This window comes from Anomalospiza imberbis, chromosome Z (assembly GCF_031753505.1).
Source record: "Anomalospiza imberbis isolate Cuckoo-Finch-1a 21T00152 chromosome Z, ASM3175350v1, whole genome shotgun sequence".
Classification (NCBI taxonomy): Eukaryota; Metazoa; Chordata; class Aves; order Passeriformes; family Viduidae; genus Anomalospiza; species Anomalospiza imberbis.
Genome location: NC_089721.1, coordinates 61,403,187 through 61,426,811, shown reverse-complemented (window position 1 = coordinate 61,426,811; position 23,625 = coordinate 61,403,187). Strand labels below are relative to the sequence as shown.

General features: G+C 39.0%; 1 protein-coding gene across 1 annotated transcript in view; it reads left to right on the top strand.

Annotated features, from left to right (window-relative positions):
- Window positions 1-529: 529 nt before the first annotated feature.
- LOC137465367 (E3 ubiquitin-protein ligase KCMF1) overlaps window positions 530-23,625 on the top strand; it is a 44,071-nt gene continuing 20,975 nt past the window's right edge. Inside the window, exons 1-2 of the mRNA XM_068177378.1 lie at window positions 530-836; window positions 22,557-22,724. Coding sequence (XP_068033479.1) covers window positions 530-836; window positions 22,557-22,724 — 475 coding nt within the window. The remainder of the gene's footprint in view (window positions 837-22,556; window positions 22,725-23,625) is intronic.

Genomic DNA, 23,625 nt, shown 5'->3' with positions numbered 1-23,625 from the left:
GTGTTGGGCTCCGTTACCTCGACCGATTCCTTGCCCCGGGCGGAGCCCGCCCTGGTCCGGCAGCCCGCGCGGGACGGCCGCCGCCCTGCCGGGGAGTTTCCTCTTCCTCCAGTCCTCCAGCAGCGCAGCCGGGGCGGGAGGAGGAAGAGGAAGGGGAAGGGGTAGGGGCTGGGACCGGGAAGGCTCCAGCGCGGCCGCCGCCGTCGTTGGTGCGGCAGGGGCGGAGCGGCGCGGGAGGCGGCGCCAGCGGCCGGCGGGGCCCGGAGTCACCGTGTCACGGCGCCCGGAAAGCCGTTGCCACCGGATCCGCCCCCCGCAGGGCGAGCGAGGAGGCAGGAGGAGGAGGAGAAGGAGGAGGAGGGAGGCCGGCTCCTCGCCGCCTCTTGTGTTTTCGCCCCCTTCCCGGCCCAGCCCCGCCCCGGCCCCTCTCCTCTCGCACCGGGGCGGCGGTGGGGGGCGAGGTCGCAGCGGCGCCCGTGCTGCCCGCGGGAGCCCCGAGACGGGCCTGGGCCGCCGTCTCTGAACTAGGATGTCCCGACATGAAGGTGAGCGGCGCGGGGCGCCCAGGCCGCTCCGGGCGGCGGTGGTGGGGCCCGGCCCGGCGGCCTTGGGGGCCGATCATCATCATGGCGCCGCCGGGAGCGGGGCCCGGGACCCGGCGGCGCAAGGAAGGAGAGGCCCGGGCGGGCGGGCCGCGCTCTGCAGTGTCATAGCTGGGGAGGCCGGTACGGCCCGCTCGCTGCGCGGCCTCTGCCGGGCGGGGCCGGGGCCGCAGGTATGGCCGGCGGTGGAGCCGAGCGGCCCCGCTCCTCCGCCCGAAGGACGAGCGGAGCGAGGTGCGGCGCTCCCGGCGGGTCCGGCCGCCGTGGGTGGGCGGTGGCGCGGAGCGGCCCTGCCGACGTGTCGGCCGCCGCGGCGGCGGGTCCCGCCGGGCTCCGCGCCCCGCCGGGCTCCGCGCCCCGAGGCCCCCCGGGTGCTGGGGAAGCGGGGCCCGGGGCGGCAGTGTGCGGGCAGCCTGTTTCTGGCCCTGACGAGGGGTGGCTTGTGTTCTGGCGGCCCTGGGATCTGCCCGTTTTCCCTCGGTTTTGCCTTGCGGCCGAGGAGGCCGGTGCTGGTGTAGTAGTGGCATATTTTGAGGCCGCTGGAGAAACGTGTTCTCTGTGTGCTGCTTGCGTCTGGTCCCGTTGTGTTTACCGCCGTGTAGGAGTTCAGTGGGTAGTTAGTCCGAAGAAGCAGGGAAGAGGAAGAGATGGAAGCTAAGAAAGGAATTTCTGCAGGAAGAAGATGGGAATATGAAACCAGGAGAGAAAGTTGCTCAGTTTTTCCGCGCTTGTTTACCAGTGGGTAAAGTGTTTGAACTAGTATTTTACAAAACCAGGGTTTGTTATTTGAAACGGTAACTTTCTGCATTATTAATTCAGTATTATTTCTATTTACTCTTACCTAATTTATAATTTCTCCGTTTCATCGAATCTTAAAACATTTTGACAGAAACATTATAGGAGAATTCCGTATTTGTGGCTCATACTGCTGGCTTCTAACTAGTAGCTTGACTTTAGGCGGTGTGATATATGTGATGGGTTTTTGGTGTGTGTTGCAGTATTTTGCAGACTTCTTGTTTGTGCAAGAACATGTGTATCTCTATCAAAGAATTGTCTTCCCTGAATCTACTAACTTTTTTGTTGTTGTTAAAATTACAGCTTAGTAAGACTGCTTCTTTTGCTCCCCTTCCTCCCCCTGCCCTCATGTTTTCCCAGGAGGGTGGAGTTTGATTTTTTTCATGGTTAAACATGCAGTTTTTAACTGAAATGAAAGGATCACTGATCACAAAGTTGCTATTGGTGGTGGTGTAGTAGGATTATACAGTCTGAAAGTATCTGCTGTCATGCATGTACCAAAATACTCTATTTAATGTAGAGTAGTGGAATACAGGCTTTTCTAACTTGAACAGGTTAAAATTAGGCAAGTTTTATCATAGTGACAAGTGATATCATACGTTATTCTTTAGTGATTTTCAGTGACAAGTGCATGGACTATTACAAGAAGTGGTGATATGTGTTAAAAAGACATTCCAGCCCTGTCTTTTTGTTAAAATAGAATTTGAAAGTAGGTTTTCTTGTGTGTTTCTTATGGAAACTATAGCATGAATTTTCTTTTCAGTTCTTAGATGTTTGTAGCAGGGAAAATTGCATTTCCTGTCTTTGATATTTGTTGGTATTTTTAAAAGGAGTGACTGTTAATGAAATTGGGCTTAATATTCTTTTTCCAAAGCTGATTCATTTAGACACACCTAGTTAGAAAAAAAGATAATTGTCTAATTAATTACCTAATTGGTAAGTGAGTGTGAGTTTTGGTAGTTTTGGATCCTGGACATAGACTTTGCAGGTTTGTGACTGAACAAACAATGCATTCCTGAAACCATGAGAACACTGTGAGATTACAAATGACATCTACCACTTGTATTCTTGTGATTTTTTTTTTTTTTAAAGCTAGTCTGTCTCTTAATTTCTCAGTGATTCTTCTCTTCACACTTCAGATATGTTCTTTTAGGCAACTTTAGTTATAGGGATAGAATAACACATATTAGTATGGGAGGGATGGTTTTCCAACTTTATGGAGAAGAGGTTTGGGGGTTGATTTTGGTAGAACTCTGGAAATCCACAGAAACTATATACTCAAAAAGAAAGGTAATTCTTGCTTCAAAATTATGCAAGGTTATTCACAGCTGACAGTTTTTGATCCATTATGACTATGTTTGGAGATGGCTGTGTTGGAAGAGTATGGTATAGGGAAAAAGCAAGCTTTAATCACATTTACGTTAATTTTTTTTTCTGTGTATTTCCTTTAAAATGGTCTGTACACAAAGTTACAAACAAGATTTATTGATATTTCTTGACAGAATCGGGATGCTGTACCAGTTTTATGGTGGAAAAGTATGTATCTGGATGTGTAAATGCTGGAGAAGTTAGAATTCTAAAGGCTAGGGACTTGAAGTAGGCTGTAAAGCATCTGATGGAGATTTACTTTCCATTGGGCTTTCTTGACTGCTTCTTTGGTGTAATAAATTATACAAAACAATTGTTTGGGGTATTTTGGTTAGTTGACTTTGTTGCTGTTTTTTTAAAAGTGAGATGTTGTTATCCTTCACAGAAAGTTTCACCACAGCCTTCCTTTTCACGGTGCTTTCATTTCACACATGAGGTCCAGACTCCTGTTTCTCCCAAATCCAGGAAAATGGACACCAACTAGAATTTGAATTAATGTTGCCTTTTTTGTGTTTATTCAATGTTCAAGAGACTTCCTTGGTAATGCTGTCAAGAGTTAAGTGCTTATCTCTCAATATTGCTAGGCTTTTCTAATTTTTCAAAACCATTTTTGTTCTGTGATTTGGTGTTAAGAGGCTAGCCTTTGGTTTTGTAGAATGCAACATGAGGTCATTCCTTGGTCTTGGTATTCATGTTGTTCCCTTTATAGGATCAATATGCTGTGTTTCTCTGGGTTAGCCCCTCTGTGGAGGAATATGTGGTGGTGTAATATTTGGCAGCCTACAAGGAACAGGTAGGTAATTTTTTTTTGTTACGCTTCGGAAAGTTTATGAGAAGGTATTTTGCTTATTACAGGTTATGTCTTTTTGTGAACATGTGGCAATGATTCTCTTATTTGGCAACAGATACCACCCAGGACAGCAGAAAAATAAAGAATTGAAACTTCCAGGAACATTATTACAAGACCATTTTTGCAACTTGTTTTGTGGAACTAGGTCGCAACTGCATTAACTGGCCTGGGTTCAAATTCCCTCCAGCTGGCATCTCCAGAGGGCTCCCAGTTCCATATCACCTGCATCACTTAGTTCTCCATCTCTCATGCTCTGTGCCTCACTCCCAGACCCAGTACCATCCTTTTCTGCTTGTTCTCACTAAAAGAGGTAGTCTTTGAGCTTCAAAGAGCTGTCAGCAATGCAGGTGCTGGCGTTTTTTGCGGGTCCCCGTTTGTCAGTATTTCTTACAAATCAGTAGGTAATCCTAGTCCCACGTGAAGTAAATTGTGAATGGATGATGGTAACACAGTAGGAAGGAAGAGCAGTGGCTGTCAGGACCACATGGCCTTTCCAAATATTCTTCTCTGGCTTTAAGATCCTTTTAGCAGAGGGAGCCAGTGCTTCTGTGCTCCTTTTCATTGTGTGTATACATAAATGTGTTGCGTAGAGATACTGAAATCAAGTGCTTATTTGTAGTGGGAAAGTAAATAAGTAAATTTTTAAAAATAAATGCATGTAACTTCATCTTTGAAATTAATGAAATCATAGTTAGAGTCGAATAAATGCCAGCCACTTGAAAACCGTTAGTGTAAGGGTAATGTTAGATCCAGTCCTCAAGCTGTACAGTGAAAAAGATTGGGAGTCTGGGTTGGTGTTTTTATACAAAACATATAACTTAATCTGAAACAAACTTTTTGAAAACATTACTAGTAAAAGTAATTTCTGCCTTTTGTAATAGTGCAATAGCTGTGTCATGCTTGAGCTACAGAAGGGTACTACAAACTCCATTGCTCAGCCAGATGATGCATAACTTAATACTTCGCAGGGTGTCAGTTATAAAGATGCCATACAAAATGCAGAATTAATATATTTTTGCATGTAAAACTTCTAATTCACTTAACAAGACTACATCTTTTTTGTACAAACTACTCAAGATTCATTGGTTAAGTGTGGCATGTAGTAATGAAATGTGCCTATGTGAGACCAGTTACAACTTGCTGCCTTCCAGTGCTTACTTTGCTTGCATCTTTTCCAAACGAGGAGCTTGCTGTATTTCATAATACAGAATAAGCATAAATTCTTTCATATATTGCTGCCACTGAGACCTCTTTTGTAGAACGTAAGTCCAGATTAAGTTGTATATATATAACATAAAATGGTGAGGTTTTTTGAATTTGCACTAATATTTGAGTTTGTCAAAGCATTTTCTAATTGTATGTGCAAAGTGTTTAGTACTTTGTTAGTTTTACTCTATGGTAGCATATTAATGGTAGCATCTAATAACGGATATAGTGCAGTATCTGAAAATGAATTAGTGTGACACTTTGACTAGCGAGAGCCATGTTTAGGTACAAAAAATGTTAACATTAAATGTAAACAGCTGTAAATGTGATTGGAAATACTTTAACATAGCAATTTGCTTTTTCATTAAACTTGTTTGACTTCAGTAGGAAATTGAATTATCATTTAATGATAAAAAGAGCTGGAAACAGAATTCATATTTTAACTGGTAAGATACTTATTGGCTTTATGGAAGCTAGGTTTTAATAAAAGGGTTCTGTGTGAGCCAACGAAACTGTGTGAACCAAGCTGCTTCTGTTACTGCAGAGTCTGAACAAGGTCCTCCAAAAATGTTTGTAAAGGGAGACAATTTTTTCTCTCAGGTCTTTATAAAAAAATAATGACACCATCATGGGAAAAGGGAGAAAAAGATCAGATATAAACTACCGATGTTGAAAGGCTGATAGCCTATGTCTTAAGCAGGAAAATTGGAACAGAACTGATGCTTTTAATGTTATTGGGTGGGGGTGAAGAGAGAAAACAAATGGTGAAAAAGCTCTCTTCCAAATGTTGATTTGAACACAGAGGGGTTCAGGGGAAGTTTATAGAGCCATGAAAATTGCTTGAGTGGTCCTGCACAAATAAAATTCATTTATGTTAAATAAAAAGAAGAAAGCTTCTTAAATACTTTTGCACGTTTACATTACTGATAACATTTGAGGGAGAGTTGTTGGTCTCACTGTTCATTGTTGTGAATTTGTTATGTTGCTTCCATTATTGTTAAACATGAAACCAAAGCAGTGACTAATACAAAAAGTGTTAGTGCGTTCAAGAAGCTGCTGGACACAGCAGCATATTTGAAGAATGTTGCTCAGGAATTGGGATGTACCAGAGACAGGTTGCAGAGACAGCAATAATTTAACCTTGTTTGAGTGTATTTATTTTGTACACAGCTGCATATTACCTACTCCACACCACCCTGCATTCTTTAGGGTGTGCGGGAGGGTTCTCTATGTTAGACCACTGCTCAGTGTTTGGAAGTGTACAGCAAATGAGCAGATAGAGATATTGCAGAAATAAAGGATGGCCAAGATGTTGACAGTGGAGCTTTATTGTGGAAAACTGGATCAGCTGTCCTGTCCTCTGTTGCAGTTCATGTGAACTACTAGGTAAGTTACTTTGTGAAGAATTCACAGGTAGCTGTTAGCTGTTTGTTTCTTATGAAGACCTGGTTTGCGATTTTGAGATCTGAACATTCACACCTGCAATTGTATTAACTGAGCAGTGAGCTTTGAAAAAAACACTTAGTTGTAGAAAATGAAGAATTCTTAAAAATCCATCCTTTAGCATCTCAGATTGGGTGACTGAGTTCAGCAGACTTAGAGTTTTATTCCTTACATGCTGTGGTTTCCCTCTTATTTGAAGAGAAGCGAGATCTTGCTTAGAAGTGTTGCTAAAGTGAATTCGTTGATGTTTGGGCTACACTGAAATGCTGTAGGTAAAATTCTTGCAGAGAGAAGGCAGTGAGAAAATTCATAGTCAGTGCAAATTTCTTTGAACTCTGTGATAACTAAAGGCTCAGGCTGACCAAGGAGGATGAAACAAACAGGGACTCTCCTGTTTGTTTACTGAATATCATACACCCACTGAATAAGTTGGTATGTTTTAAGACAGGAATATATTTGTGTTAGATGACATCTGATAGATTCTGACCATAGATTGATACCTTGGATACGTATATTCTAATGTGAGTAGGGTAGTGAAGTTTCATTTTGTTTTTGTTCCTGGAATCATTTGGGCTAAATCCTCCATATGCAATATGTTCTTCCCCTCTACAGGATTTATAACAGATGAGCAGATATGGTAGCTGTAGGTTCTGAAAATAGAGACATAATGGAGAAGGGTATACAAAACTTTAGTTATAGGCAGAAGTGTTGCTCACTCATACAGAAACAACATTATTAACATTATTAAGGTACTGTGAGCAGTTTAGAAAACTCAAAGCAGAGTGCTGTTGGTGACTCAGTAGGTAAGGCTGTGTGAGGAGGAAGTATTGCACGGCCAATAAGAAATTGAAAAGGTGTTTGCCTCAGGCTGATAGAGAATGTGAAAGCAAGGTATCACTGCAGAAAAGATAATCTGTGATCTCCCTTTTTAAATGCAAGAAGAAATCTCATGAATTCAAGGGAAGGAATAAAATTGAACTGCTTTTTCATATACTGTCTGATAAGATTATGGAGAATTTTTTATTGATTGTTCTTGAAGCTACCTTATATCCAGATTTAACAGTTAAAGTTTTGAATTTTATCTTAAACTTTCTGCTCCAGGTATTTTAACTACTACTGATTCAAATGCTGCTGTCAAGGATCTTAAATCTTAGCTCTCTTTCCTTTAAGCATCAGTTGAGTGTCTGGTTTGAACTTACTCCAACAGTTTTCTGTATATCTAGTCCTAATGGTTATCCACATTTTTTCTCAGTGTAGCATTTGGAATTCAGTGTGAGGCATAGAGGCAAACTCATTAGTTTTACTGTTTCAGGAAATACATATAAACCCAATGTTTAAGTTCAGATCTACTTGAAAAGTTTTGTGTGGCTTATTGTCATTTACTAAAATTAGAAGTGAGAACTGTGCCAAGTAAAAATTGTGAGGCAGCATCACAGAAGCCTTGAAATTGTGTTTCAGAGGTGTATGCAGGTAATGGCTTTATTTCTACCACTTGAAGTTATTTGTTATAGTTTGGAATTAATTGTTAAGTATGACTAGAAGTCACTAGAGCTTCTGACACGTTAGGAAGCAATGATTCTGCCTCACCTGCCAGGTTTGTTCTGAGATTGTAGTTTAAATAAATTGATGGGGGAGGATGAATGGATTCACTTGATGGAATTTTTATTTTCTTTTGTTCTTAATGTTTAAATATTTGTAAAAAATTTTAGGCATAGTCTATGATTTGCTTTTATGAGCGTTCCTTTGTCACCCTCAACGCTCATTTGTCACCCTGCAATGAATTTCATGTCTGTGTTCTTTCTGTTGTGATTGTTTTATTTGGAGCTTCTAGGAGACTGTCTCTAAAAGTCAACCCATTTTCAGTTGGAGACCTGAGTACAACTTTTTTGTTGCAATAAACTTGGAACTTGGACACTGTGATATTTCTCCCATGTCCACATGGGATATCAGGTGTAGATTTTATCTTGCCAACAGGCAATAGGCAGTCAGCAAAGTCTCCTACAGGTAGAAATTAGTGGTCTTGTACTAGGTTGCAGCGAGTTTTATAGATGAAGTCTATTCTTCCAAATTTTTTACTCATTGGGACATTTCACTAGCATATATTGTTGGCAGCTATCACTTCATGTTATGTTCCCACATTACTTAAAATTTGTCTTTAATTTCTCATTTTTATCAAAATACTATTTATCTGCATTTGATTTATATCATCCCACTGTCATAACTGACAAAAATCCAGATAAAACATTAATAAAATTATTTTAAGAATATGCTGCAAAAGTAAGATGAAACAACAAAGTTCTAAAAAAAGTATATAACTGCATTTCTTTTTCTTACCTCAGGTCAGATTGGTCTTTCCCCCTTCTGCCACTTCCGGGTGCCAGATTGTTTTTGGGAGGCAATGTTTCTTGTCTTGACTGACAAGAGGTGCTGTCTCTGGTAGGATAAATTATCTTTGCTTTCTTTCTTTTTGTCTTTGATCTCTTAACCTTTACTCTCTTATTTTGTTGTCACTATTCTTTTTTCCCCTTGCTGTGCTCTCCCTCTCCTACTTTCCTCCTTTGAGTGCTCTGGGGTGGGATTTTCAACAACCCGTTGGGAAGCTGTAGACCCCTGGTGGGTGCAAGTGCAATAGAAATTTAATGCCTGCCCCTGTAAGACTCTTCGAAAAGCAGAGCTCTGGTGTTTCTTGGTGCACAACTTGCCCTTGTTTATTTCAGAGAAAAAGCTGTTTCTGGAAGGGTTTTGGGCAGTCAGATACAGAGATGGATTTATTGTTTGGCTTTGTTGGTTGGCTGATGAGATGAGGTGCCTTTAGTAGTGAAAGCTTTACTAGGTTATGACTGATGTATTCTTTAATTATTTCTTGAGCAGAGTCATTGTTCACAAAACTCTTCAGTAACAGTTGATTCCTAGTGTAAATGCTATTTACTGTTAGCTCATTGATGCTAAAGCAGACAGTATTCTTAATTGAAGGTGATTTCTAGTGGCTCCTTCTATGAGACTGTATTCACTCTAAAAATTTGAAAGGATGAGGTGAAATCTATGTATAAACAGTGTAGAAATCAACATAAATTAATGTGATAGATACAAATACCAATATTCATATTAGGATTGTAATTTTAAACAAATTTCCAGACCAGTTTTCAGACCAGTAGAATTGTTTTCTGGATGCTTGATGGTATGGGAGGAACTTCATGTCGACTTCTAGAAATAAACACCTGGGTGTGTGCATAGAACAACAATAGAATAACTTAGCAGATGAATAGCAGCGTCCTGGAGGTGCCTGGTTGAGAGCAGTGCTGTGAACTGTTAAACAGGTATTACTCTGGGTACTTGATAGGTATCTCAAGTATCCTAGCTCCAGCAGCAATAGATCTTACATGATTTTCAAGGTCACAAATGCATTAGTATATAGTCATGTAAGGACCTCTTGTGTGATCGTCAGTAGTTTCTGTCTTTATCTCCAAATAAATGATTCTGGTAAGAACTGACATTCAGTTTTATTGGAAATACATTTTTGCATGTTTACCTCTGTGTGTGTATGTGTGTCTATTAGCTGTGCATGCTCAGAAACTGTTGTTCACCTGGAATGAATTTTAAACTGCTGTAAGTTTTGATTATAAACCCTTGTCAGTTGGACTTTCTTTCATGACAGAATGAAATTAACTTTAAAGAAATCTGTGGTTTGGGCACAAAGGAGTCTTTATGCTCAGGATACCATCACATCGCTTCTACTCAACAAAGCAAATCTTTGAATTACTGCATATTTTTAGATGCCTTTAATGTAGGCAGGAATGCTGCGATAGTGTTTAGTGTACAGCTGTTACGTGTATTTCAGTATGCAAGCTGAGGTGTGGGTTATCTCTGCAGGTGGAAAATCTATGTAGTGAGAAGCAGCTTATGCTCCACCGATGAAGTGAGAGCAACTTTACCAAGAGTAACAGTGCTGGAACAGAGCTCACATCTGGACTGACATAATTGTGCCTCTGCAGCTTAGAGTTTCCTCTCTGTCTTTACTTCCTGAGAGCAAATAAGGCGACTAACTTCACCCCCTGAATTATTGCTAGTATTACTTTTCACATGTCCAAAGTAGTCTCTTTGAGACTAATTGTGGAAAAGGAGGTAAGTTTGGGAAAGGGATTTCAAGGATGCCCTTGAAGAAAGGCATCTAAGCTTCACAAAACTGTAGAGAATTCAGAACTTTCTATGCAATGACTAAGGTTTTTTCAGTCTAGATGTGCATAAGATAGCTCAGATGATTTTGGTTTTGTACCTGTTTCCTTCTATCATTTGTACTCTTCTGGTAAGATAAAAATGTCAGTAATCTGACTGTGCAGATGAAAGTCAGTTATTTCTGCTGTTAACAATGACCTGTTGATTATATTAATTAGATACCTTGCAGGTTTAAGAAGATGGAGTAGAAACTGCAGAATGTCTTGACTCAGGAGTAGGTCAGATACATTTTCCAGCTCTCTTCTCCCTTGAAGATAACCTTGAATGGTTATCTTCAATTTTAGAAAATTCCAAAGATGAATAAAAGCCTATTTGCTGTCCTGAATTCAGAAAGAATGGATACTGTGATCTGCAGGTGTCTTTTCCAAGGTTGTTTGCCGTAAGGCCTGTGAAATGGCAGACAGGATTTGACAACACACAGTGTTCCTTTTTCTGAAAGACATTTGTGATGAGCAGAGAAAACAGCTTGAGATTTTGCTGTAGAATAATGGCATTGTAAATGAAGATACACAAGTAAAGATCAATTAGAATATAAACTGTCTTTGTTGTGTAGGTAATTGAATAATTGACTGTTATTGATCAAATTTGTACTGGTAGATGTTGCTACTGATAATGTGCTGTTGCAGATTGCTGTCTGAAGTTTATTTAGAAGCAGAGAATCTGCAAGATACAAACTCTCAAGTTTAACTCGTGTCACATTAAAAAAAATAAATTGAGGATATTAATAAGTTTTGGATTATCTCATAGTTTGTTAGAATATTATCCAGCTCTTAAGTATTGGAACCAGTTACTGTGAGGTATCATTCTTACTGTGCCTCAAAGCTCAGTTAATATTTTGGTTCTGGAAGCATGAGGAATTAAAGGAAAATGACCAGAAAGTGAAGGAATGGATTGTTGGGAATTGCATTCCAGAATACATTTATTTAGCCAAGACTGAAGAACTCCAAGATGATAGTTGAATGAGGTGCAGGACTCCAGGGGGGAAGTATTTTAAGTCATCTGATGATGAACACTTTTGTCATGCTTGCATTAAATACTGTGTTGAGCTTCTTCAAAATGTATTATTACTTCCTTCTAAATGTCCTTTTTCAAAAATTACCACTTCCCAAGAAAGCAGACACTTTCTTAGCTTGTTGCAGTAGGGCATGACAATAAATGTCCCTAATCAGTAAGATGACATTGCCTGCATGTTCTTTCACAGTGCTGAGTGTTTAGAGATCTTGACAGTGTATAGCAAACTTAAAAGTCCATACTGTAGTGTGTTCTAGTTAATTGAAAAACACTAGAGAAGCTGCTGGACTCAGGAATATCTCAGAAATTAGAAACTGCAGAGGAAATCTGAAGGCCTGTGTTCAGGATAGAGCAAGCCTTAGGGTTAAAGAAGATGAAACAAGTTGTGTGTAAATAATTGGGTCTTTTAGTTTTCCTCATGCAATAATTGTAGGCATCCTGTAATTGTACACAAGAAAAATAGACTCACTATTGACTGTACCATAGGCTCTAAGTTACAATATTTGGGTCTGTTACTGTATTGAAAAATGCCTGCAAATCAAAAAAAACTCCTACAAACTTCTTAGCTGTAAAATATATTTTATGTGTACAGCCTTTCAGGTGCATTGGCATACCTCTTTCAGCCTGAAAAAATTTATAGTTCTGACAGTACCATAAGCTTTGTGAAGGTAAGAAGTGCTGAGTTTGCTGCTGAGTTTGACTGCTCTGCTTAGAGGTATGTCAGTGAAATAAGGTAGCTGCCAACTCTAGCACATGCAGAAGAACCTGGAAGGAAAGTAGCTAGTGCTTACTGTCTTGTGATAGCTGGTGTGTTGCAAGAGTCAATAGAGAGCTCAGAAAATCTGTTAAAATTAACAGCTGTCTTGAAGCTGTACCACGACTGTAGACATCCTGTTCAGCTGAATGAGCTGAAGGTAACTCTTCGTCCATGCATCCCAGTGACATCACCTGGAAGACTGTCAAGGGAAATTTAAGGGATATCAGCCCTTCATACCCAGCCTTAGTTTACAGTTATGTGTAGACTAGGAGACTTGCTATATTTGTGATTGCATGTTTGTCACACATCGAACTTTAGATTCCAACACAGTGTGCAGTAAGGCAGTCTTAAAAAACAGTGTACATATTTAAAGAAGGTATCAATTTCAGAAGATACAAGTTTGAGGATGAATGATTTTGCTCATCAGCATTTGAGAACTTGAAGAAGCTCAACCGTTCAGTGGGTGAAAAACACCGCTCTGTGTGAAATTCAAGCAGTGGTCAGTGGAGAACAGAGCTTATAAGTTAGTCTGAAAATGTAAAGGAACACCTTGGGCTTCCAAGAGGCAGAAATTAAGGTAAAACAGCTAAAATATCTCTCATATATCCACCTTCCCCTGCTTAATTTTCTAGGTTTTCCTCACTAGTATCTTTGTATTAAAGGGTTTTTTTTCCTAATAGATTGTTCTAAAACTTTTCCATGGAGATCTGTCAGATTTGTTACACTTTTTTTTTTTTTTACTACCCTTAAAATGCTGTTTCATGCCTTTTCATGTAGCTGTGGTATGGCAGCTGAGCCTATAGTAATTAGTGAGACGTAAAGGGTGTTTGACCATTCCTCTCCTTTTTTCTTAAATCATGAAGTGAGGTATGTTTTGATAAAATGCTGTATTATTGACGCCTGGTTTATTTTGTGGTTGAGCAAATAAAGTAAAACATCTGAGTCTTGTTTAAGAAGATGACCTAATTACATTAAAAATACTGAAGTACAGAAGACTTTTGAGCTGTGATCTACAAATTAGTGATGGGTTTTAGTGTTTAGTGAGAGACTGGAAGCTCTTTAGAAAAATTATGTGACATACTGTTTTCAAATAGAGTGGTTAGTAAATTTTTCTTAAAAAGTAAGTTGGATACATATGTGAAATGATCAGGAATATCAGGGAAGTGTTCCAGAACATAATGCTTCAATTGTGTTTGGTTCTTTATGCATGTACAGTTTAAGGTGACAAGAAAAACGAAACTATGGGTAATAAAGCTCAGTGAAACTTTTCCTAATGAAAAGAATAAGGGGAAAGGTAAGGCATTTGTTATGGCTGACAAATGATTGTGTTACCAATACAGGGAACATATGAGCAACATATAAAGAGCCCAGCCAAGAAAAGCTTGAGGATGCTGGACATGATCTGAGAGCCCAGAAAGCCATATGTGTCTGGGCTGCGTCCAAAGCAGCGTGGGCAGCAGGGGAGGGAGGGGATTCTGCCCTTCTCCTCCGCTCTGGTGAGACACTACCTGGAGCCCTGCATCCAACTCTGGGCTCCCAGCACAGGGAGGACATGGAACTGTTGGAGTGAGTCCAGAGGAGGCCACCAGCTGTTTAGGGGGATGGAGCACCTCTCCCACGAGGAAAGGCTGAGAGAACTGGAATTGTTCAGCCTGGAAAAGAGAAAGCTTTAGGGGTACCCTAAATGTGGCCTTTCAGTACCTGAAGGGAGCCTACAATAAAAGTGGGGAGGGACTTTTTACAAGGGACAATGGTTTCAAACTGAAAGAGAATGGGTTTAGATTAGATGTTTAAAAAAAAAATATTTTTAATATGATGAAGCCCTATGACAGGTTGGCCAGAGAATTTGTGGATACACCATCCCTAGAATTGTTTAAGGCAAGTTTAGATGGGGATTGGAGCAACCTGGTGTAGGTGAAAGATGTCTGTGCCTGCAGCAGGGATGTTGGATCTAGGTGATCTTTAAGGTCCCTTCCTAGACCATTCTGTGATTGTTTGAATGAGGAAAGAAGTCTGCTGTGAAGAATTGGAAAGAAGAGGAGGGAGGAATGGGAACAAACTCAAAGCCTGATGGAAGTAGACGTGAAATCTTTTTGCTTTAGGTTACTATATTTCCCACAATGCTCTTCTGGTATAGCCTTCCTATCATAAGCAATTGTAGTTTCTGGAGACATGTTTTCAACCTGAGAAGCAGTTCTATGTAACAGAGAGTGGGAAGAAAAGTTGCCAAGGTAGTCTGTTTATGTTCAGAGTAAGAAAAATGCTTTGAGAAAGCCCAGGATAGAATATAGAAACTACTTAAATTAATAAACTGTAGGATTTTAACCTATTTCCCCTCTGTGTTGTGTTCAGAGAGACTTAATTATTTTTACAAGTTACTAGACCTCTTGTGGTGTTAAGGCAAGATAAATTCCTTTTTTGATAATGTGATGCCATTCAAAATGGTGATTTTGAAGATAGTCTTTTTTAAGTTTGAAGGTGATTTTGTGCTCCTCTCTATGGCCTTAGTTGGTTGGAGGAATCTAGGTGTGACTGCCTTGTTTTAGGCACTACTGCTTTCTTTAATGACAAGAAGAACCACTTGCTTTTATTTCCCTCCCTCTTCCAACTGCTTTCTAGATGTGTTTTCATCACCTGAAAAGTGTGTATTTCCAGACCACTTGGTGCAAGTCTTTTAAGTCTGGGCTATTACAAGATATGTAAAAACAAAGCGTTACTACTAAAGCTGGAGCACTTGCTGCATGCAGACTTCTTCTGTCTTTCACTTCCAGCTCTTTGGTTTCCTAGCCACTTTCTGCATTACTACCTGTGATAAATCTTGCCTTTTCCCCATTCCACTGGGTGGGAAAAAGTTGCTATGTTTGCCTATTTGGGTAATGTTTAAAAGGATTAGGAGTGAGTTTAATAGTGCAAAAGGAGGTAAAGCTGAGTGTGTATTCCTTACGCCAGAGCTATGTCTAAGGTGTACCTAAATAGTTATTTTCAACTAAGCTTCTCTCAGCCTCTACCAGGTGTTGTGGGGGTTTTTTTCTTCTCTGCCTGGAACAGTGGCTTATAAAAAAAGCATTCTTCAAGCATGTTTACTTTTCTGTGTTCAAGTGCTGTATATTACTCAGTTGTCTCCCAAGCCTGATGGGACATGTGTCTTATTCTCCTTGTGTGTTTCCCTTTTTATGCCACTCTTCCTAAATACCAGCAATCCAAAATGCACAAAGGTTTCTTTTCTGAGAACACAGAAAATGTGTTAATTTTTAATTATGTTTTTAGGGGGCTACATAGAAGTACCAGTTCTTTTGCTTAATTTATTTTTTAGGATTTTAGTTTTCATGTCTCTTACACCTCTAAAACTCATTTGCATGTGATATACTTTCCCTCGGCCCAATTCTCTTTTAGCTGGTGCTTGTCTGAGCAGTGCATTTCTGTTGTCTCATCCTGAAACAAACTCAGGAACATGGTCCTGTCCTATTGAGCGAGAAACTTTGCCATTGATACTACTACATAGAGGATGTAGCTTAGTGCTTTTACTGTTATTTTTTTGCCCTGGAGCTGTTGGTAGCTCTCTCAGTGTAAGTATTTTTCTGTTAATAGAGTTCACATGCTGTTAGCCATCTTCCAGATTAACAGAGTTGTTAAATGAAATAATTTTCATTTAACAATGAAATGTTAAATGAAATTCTTCCTCTCACTTTGTGACTACTTCTACTATAATATCTAAACTTTTATGATTTCTTGTTCTTCCTGCAAGGTTGGTAAATTGTTCCATGGATCAGGTTCAAAGCCACAGGGGTCTGTGGCTGCATTCCAGGGTCTCAAATGCTTTTGACGTGGGCCCAGAACATCCAGGAGTGTCCAAGGGACATTCTGGGTTCTGACAGAGTTGGGCATGTTTTGCAATTTCTTACTAATCACTGGTTCCTGATGCCCAAGATGACTGAAACAGTTGTGTGTATAACTTGCACAACCTGGAATGTGAAAACAAAAATGAAAAAAACTTGTTTTTGCAGCAGGCTGGCTGATGTTCGTGGATCAAGGCTGAAACTTGCTGGGCTAGCTGTACTGTTCAATTCTTTGTTTTTACACCAGGGAAATGGTTGTCCCCCTGTCCTCAGCACTGCTGAGGCTATGCCTCGAGTACTGTGTTCAGTTGTCTCTTCACTTTGAAAAGGACATTGAGGTGCTGGCATGTGTCCAGAGGAGAGGCAATAAGGCTTCAAAAAGTCCGGAAAAATTGAATGGCTGAAGGAGCTGGGTTTGTTTAGTCTTGAGAAGGCTCAGGAGGGACCTCGTCACTCTCTACTACTACCTGAAAGGATGTTGTAGTGAGATGGGTGTCTGTCTCTTCCAACATGCATGGAGTGAGAGGACAAGAGGAAATGGCCTGCTACTGGGACAGGGAAGATTCAGATAAGATATCAGAAAAAAAAAAATTTAGGAATAGCAATCATTTGCCCAGGGGGGTAGGGGAGCCAGGTATCCAAGATGCATCTGGATCTGGGTGATACAGTTTAGTTGTTATGGAATTACAGTGGTATTGTTGGGTGGACAGTTGGATTTGATGACTGTAAAGGTCTTTTCCAACCCTGATGATTCTGTGATTCTAAGTATCAGGCGTTGTGCAAGTGGACTTCATGAAGATTGTTGACAACAGAGAGATGAGCACATTCAGGTGTCTGTTTCTACTCCAGAGAGGAGGAAGGAGTGCAGTGGAGAAAACAAATGCCTTTTGTAGGCCCACTTCCCTCCCTTTCCTCTTTTTTTTTTTCCCCATTTCCAAGTCAACAACATATCTGGCTGCAACTTTAGTCCTAGTAGTTCTTTTTAGTCTGGTTAATTCTTCCACTTTGCTGTAAGAAGATCGTACATGTTCAGCCATGTTGCACACAGGCTGTATAAGGGAACAGAGAGTTTTTGATTATTTCAGGGGTATAGTGTGTGAATTTTCTGTACTTATAGCTGCAAGGATGATGAAGTAGGTTCTTTGTTGTAGGTGTCTTTAATATTTATTTTCACAGTTTGCTTTAGTAAACATGAGGAAAAGTAAACAAAAATGAACGTTCTATTTGGTTGATTTTTCTGGTGAAATGCTCACAGAAACAGCAGAAGTTCTTAGAATTTGACCTCTCAAACTAGGCAGTAGTCTGTGTTAAGAAATGAATCTATTAAAGTAAGAAACAATTGTCATTTCTTCATAATAAAGTATCAAATGGTATATATTTTCCTTTCTTCAGTCTTGGAAACAACTGAACTGCTTAAATAAAATATCTTTAAGTTTTGGACTTGCTGTGTGGCATGTATACTACAGATGAAATAGTTAATGTCAAGCAAATTTGTTTAAAACTGAACTAACCAAGAAGAACATCTTACACTAAAACACATTGGATGCATTTTAAAAGTAGTGTTATGTATGATCTGCAGAATATATAAGTAAAATGCAGTATACAGGTTGCAAACTTTTGTACCACCAAAGAGGCAGCACAACTTTTTAATTTTCATTTGCATGCTTAAGTTGGGGCTTTTAAAAGGTAGAAACATTAAAGTTTGTCTGGTCCCTTGAAACTGAGTGGTACTCTTGCATGTAATACTTTCAGTCTTTAGAAGGGTGAACCCTTTCAGTACTTCATATAAGTTAGGAAAAAATTCTTAAGTAGCTGGCGTTTTCTTTCTGGAGAAGAAACCACTGACTGCCTAATTTTGTATTTGTGTTGTACATTAAAGAAATACAGTGATTCTCTCTCTGAGCACTGACAAACAAAAAACAGTACCTGAATTGGCTGGAAGGTTGGGTTTGAGTATTCAGCTGCTGACAGGAATGCTAAATGCTGATAACTACCCATGAAACTAGTGTCTTCCAGTGTATTGCAAAGCGAAAGGATTTTAATTCTTAGGTACAGCAGAATGACTAAATATTCTTATTTGGAGCTAATTGTTGTTTTCACTGTTTGAATACTTCAGATGCTAGATTCATGTGTGTTTAAAATGTTTCCTAATGACTGGTATTTTCTTGGAAATTTCTAAAAATTCAACAATACGTTGAAAGTATTGATAAAATTCGAGGCCTCATGTTGAGGCTGGAACCTATTTCAGTATGTCTGTATTACTCATCTTTGACCATATGCTCTTTACAAGAAAAAAAATACTGAATTTTCTACAATTTTCTCAGGTAATTTTTCAGCTTTTAATATCTTTGAGTTGTTTTGATTGCCCTTAGTTTCTGAGGACACCAAGTAGGGAAGAAAACCTTTGCTTTCTTTACAAATGTGTGTCTATCCAAGTTGGTAATGGCTTGGGATATTACAGACACTTTCGATGATGTTACCTTATAGCTTTGCTTGTAATTGTAAATACAAATTGATCCTGGTGTATATAGTATCTGAACCATATGTTTTTTTCAGTGTTATTCTCTCTATTATGAATTCAGATTATGTGCTCTCTTTAGTATCTATTAAACCCAGGACCAGTTACAATCATTTTTCTTAATTTCTAGGAAAACCAGTACAGTGTTATAAGATCAAAGTATGTTTGGCTACCAGTATTAAAATATGAAAGGTGTTGGGGAAGAACATTTTTTTGACTTTTTTTTTCTAGAATCACTCAGCAAACCATTCAACATATTAAATGCTGAAGGAATTGACCTGGATGAAAAGAAGATGTGGGCTTGATATAAATGTACTAGGACTTCCTTAGTGAAGGGGTAAAACATACTTTGTTAATGGGACTGTTAAGTATGTCCTGACTCACTGCACTCAAAGTAGGAGGCTAGAGAGACTAAGATTTGGTATTGCAAGGGAATATTTCTGAAGAAACTTTCAGAATCTGATATTTGATAGATAAAGTTGAATCAAAGTTCCTTGGGTTTTTAGCACTATGCTGTCCTCTGGTGGAACAGTGTTGCATTAAAAGAGCATTTTACACTGATCAGAAAGGTTTTAATTAGATGTGATCTATGTTATGCAGTGTACCTTGGTACTTGTGTAGCAGTAACAAAGTAGAAGAAAATTTGAGGAGGCCTCCAATATAATGTACAATGTAATGTAATCTGTAACTAAAATGGTTATTTCTTACTCTTACCATTCCAAGCCAGTATTTTCCATAAGGTGAATCAGAAGTTCTCACTGAAAAGCAAGTTTTTCGGGTTTAATAGGATTTCATTCTGTGGGTCTTTTAGAAGTCAATAGTAAACAGTTGTTGCAAGTCAGAAGTGTATCTAAATACTTGTCACAGATTATGCATGCTTTTCTTTAGGCTGGGTCTGTGCTTTTGTTCCCTGCTTTAAGGTGAACTTCTCCAGAATGTGGGTTTTTTTGTTTGGTTGGTTTTTTGTTTGGTTGTTTGTTTGTTTTTCACAAAACCCATGATTAATGTGGATATATTCTGTTTAACCTGACAGTCTTGAATCTGTTACATACCTGCCATACTTGGAAATGTAAGGTAAATGCAGGGAAATGTTGAATAGACACATACTGAAAGACATGCTGTGCTAAATACAATGTTATCTTTGGAGGTTTGAGGTTTGTGCACAATGAACTTTTGGAATTTAAGTTGATACAAGATTAAAGTGTAAAAGATTAAAATCAAAAGGTTTTGTTATAGTAGAAAGAATTAGGTGGCAGGAAATTATTTGGTTATTTCAGTTTCTAGATTGCATGTTTGATAGGTAGTCAAGATTTTGGCAGCCAAGAAATAGGCTTGAAAAGGAACAGGAAGAACTGTCAGACCTGACTTTGCTCAGCCTGTTATAAAAAGGGAAAAATAAGTAATATAATTTCTGGAAAAGAGATCCTGCTGGATTCAAGTGGGGGGTCTGGGGATTTAACCATGTGTTTAACTCCTAAATTTGAATATAATAATCTTCCCTTTTGCAGTTTTCATTCTGTGCTACAGATAAAGATATAAGCATAACCTGATACATCCCTTGCTGCCAGCCTATTCTTCAGAGCAGAGGATGTGGTGATTGCTGTAAAATACCAACTATGAGAGATGTAGAAAGACCTCTCTCTCTAGAACATTGCTATTTTCTTGATCTGACTTCACCAGCCATAGGGATATGTTATGCTAATATTAGTTTTTCTCTTTGAAGCAGATTGTAGATGTTCTAATAATTGATGTTAAGTAGCAAAGTTAGTCTGTTATTTGAAGATCTGGTAGATTATCACTGCAGACGTTCTAAAGTTTTAAATACAAACATAATTGTGGTTTAGGTTTATGAGTGAATTTCCCCAAAGTTAATATCACATCATATATGGAGATTCCAGTTTGGAATAATATGGAGAAGTGTTGATGTGAAGAAAACATGTACATTTTATGTAATGAAAGAGCTTCTTAAAAAGGTCTGTCTTCAAGTAAGAATGACGTAAATGTTTGAAAGAACACATGACAGGTGTTTGTTGCAAAGAGGCTTACATCTGCATTAAATCAGTTGTTCCAAACTTAAATGAAGAGTGGGAAAAATGCTACTTTCTGGAGAAGCATGGGTTAGTACTTCGGTTGGAAAGCTGTTAGTGTCTGACATGGACTCTAGGTTAAGCCAGTCTGCTTATTTCAGTGTGACGTCTAATCAGCTCTAATCAACTGCCTTGCTTATCAGCTGTTTTCTAGAAAGTTTAGTAGGCAACAAAGAAACTCGAAATGCTGCCAGTAGCTGCTAAATGTTGTATGTACAGCTTCCACTGTTGGGGAGATCTGCATGCTGCATAGGTAGAATTTTGTGGGTCTCTCTGTGGGAGGAAAAAAGCAAACAAACTAACTGTAGCAGTGAAATTAAGACTGCAGAGTTAGTAAGCAAGTGCTCTCAGAAACTAGCCTGCTGTCAGTGTCTAAATTATCAGATTATTAAAAATCCTTCAGAGTTTATGGATGAAACTTCAGGGAAGAGAAAGTTTTTTCTCTTTTTTTTTCTTCTCTAAGACTTTTTTTTTTCTTCTCTAAGCCAACCAAATCAACTTTGAAGATGGTAACACGCCATCTTCAAAACATAGTTCAGCTATTAACAAAGATTCTGGAGATACTTTCTTCTAATGTGCTGTTCCATGTAGAGTAATGCTTGCAGTATATATAAGCAGTGAAGTGAATAAAAAATAAGTTCAGTATTCACATAAGCACCATACTTGGACATCAGAAGCTATTAGTCCCTCAAGCTGTCCCAGTAGGTGGAGAAGCTAAAGGCAAAAGTAATAAAATAATTTTGCTCACTGCTCCTCTAAATGTAATGATGCAATTATTTGAACAAGTTAGGGAGATTCAAAAGAAATTGCTTATTAATATATTTCTGAATTACTTGTGGTAAATCTTATATTAGATGCTACCAAGTAGAGTAGTGGAAACAAATGCAAAAAAATTCTGTAACTCGCACCAGTCTTCTGACAACTAGGCTTAAAAAAATAGGTATATGGCTAACGTGACTCTTTTGTTCTGGCAGTTTGCTTTAAAATTGTCTGTGCTTTTACCAAACTGCGAAGAAGAAACCTGAAGTGACAGCAAAAGAAAATGTTGATGCAAATCCTGCCTTGGTTGTACACAGTGGTTTCTTTTGTGAAGGCCCTTAATTTGCTGCTGCAGTTGAAAGACGTTTGTGTTAGTCTTCGCAGGTTACAAAATGATGTCACTTCTGCACTTAACCAGGCAATATAGAGAGAACTGAAACCATATAGAGAAAAATGAAAACTTCTTGCAGCTATAAAGCCTTTCTCAGATACATGAGCAAGTGTGACTACTTTACATTGCAAAGAATGAGCTTAAGAGAGAAATAGAATGGAGAGAACTGATGCAGGCTAAATTAAAAAAACATGGGAAAAAGACCTAATTTCTACACCACATGAAATGTCTGGCTGTAGTTTTATTCAGAATTAAAATAGGAAGTGTTGCATTATAGGCTGGAAAACTGCTACATTTTTGGCAGTGGTTGATTTGATTATTGTTTTTCTTTCCACTCAGTCAGCTATTATACAATTTACCTTTTAAAAGGGGCACAATTCCTGACTGAACAGTCAAAATACCAGTCAATACTAAGAGGTAAAAATGTCTGCAGGAAGATGCAGCCAAAGAGCTTTTATAACTTAACCTGTTATTATTTCAGGTGCTTGAGTGTGCTTTACTTCAAGAATTCAAGATCCTAATTTTGGGAGAGTGGTATCTTTTAAAGACCCAAAAGCACTTAAAAATTGAGTCTCGTGTCAGCTGCACATGTCAGACATGGTTGGCTCTTATTAGTTACTGAGAGGCAATAGCAACAAATCTTCCTCATAAAAAATAAGTGCATTTGTTGCTGTCTTAAAGGAATTTTATTTGTTTACAGGTGTCAGCTGTGATGCATGTTTAAAAGGAAATTTTCGAGGTCGCCGGTACAAGTGTTTAATTTGCTACGATTACGATCTTTGTGCAACTTGTTATGAAAGTGGTGCAACGACAACAAGGCATACAACTGAGCATCCAATGCAGTGCATCCTAACAAGAGTAGATTTTGGTAAGTGATCATTTCAAACTCCAGTAATTTGTTGCTGTATTGTGTCCACAAACATAATGCTGATTTTCATGTTTCTAATTATTAATCACTTCCCCCATTAGTGCACTAAAAATAAGGGCCAAGTTCTTGAGTTCTAATAAGCAGACATATTTTCTTTGATAGAAGAATTGCTTTTTTTTAACTGCTGCATATGTATTTCTGCTTTTTTTTTATTTTGGTCTGATTACAGCAGATTATCAGACTAATAAATACACTTAAATAACAGTGACTTCTGTTAAAAGTGCCACAGTCTACAGGCAGAAAATAAATCCTCGTGAGATTTTGTAGGAAGGTTGTTCATTTGTGGTTTTTATGGGACTGTAAGTATAGGAAAGGTAGTGATGGGCTGCAATGAGTATGAGAAATGAGTGGTAAGGACTAGAAGGTAGTCTTTTTGGAATTCCTTTGTAGATCTCCTAATCCAAGAGTTATTTCTAACTGTAAAGCCTTGTCAGTATTTAAAATAAATAATAATTGTTTTTTGTCTGTGAGAAATGACCATTCACTTTTAAAATTTCAAAGGTTTATTAAACCATAACAAAATACAACAAAGGACTGAATAAGGAAAAAGGACAGCACTGGGAGCATGGAAATAAACTGCCATATGCTCACCTACAAAATGGCTGCTCCACCTTTTATACACCTGAGGGGTTGCATCAGGCAGCCCTGGCCCCTCCTGTCAGTCAACTCTTCTTCACTATCTATTAAGTAGTGGAGACTACTTTCTTGCAACTTGATTGTAGGTCAGGTGTTGTCATGCTGCGCCCCACCAGCAACAAGCTTTTCCATTCCCAGCTGCCCCATGCAAGGGACACGTACACGCCTTCTCTCCACATGTCCCGCAACAACAAAGAGGGGGGAA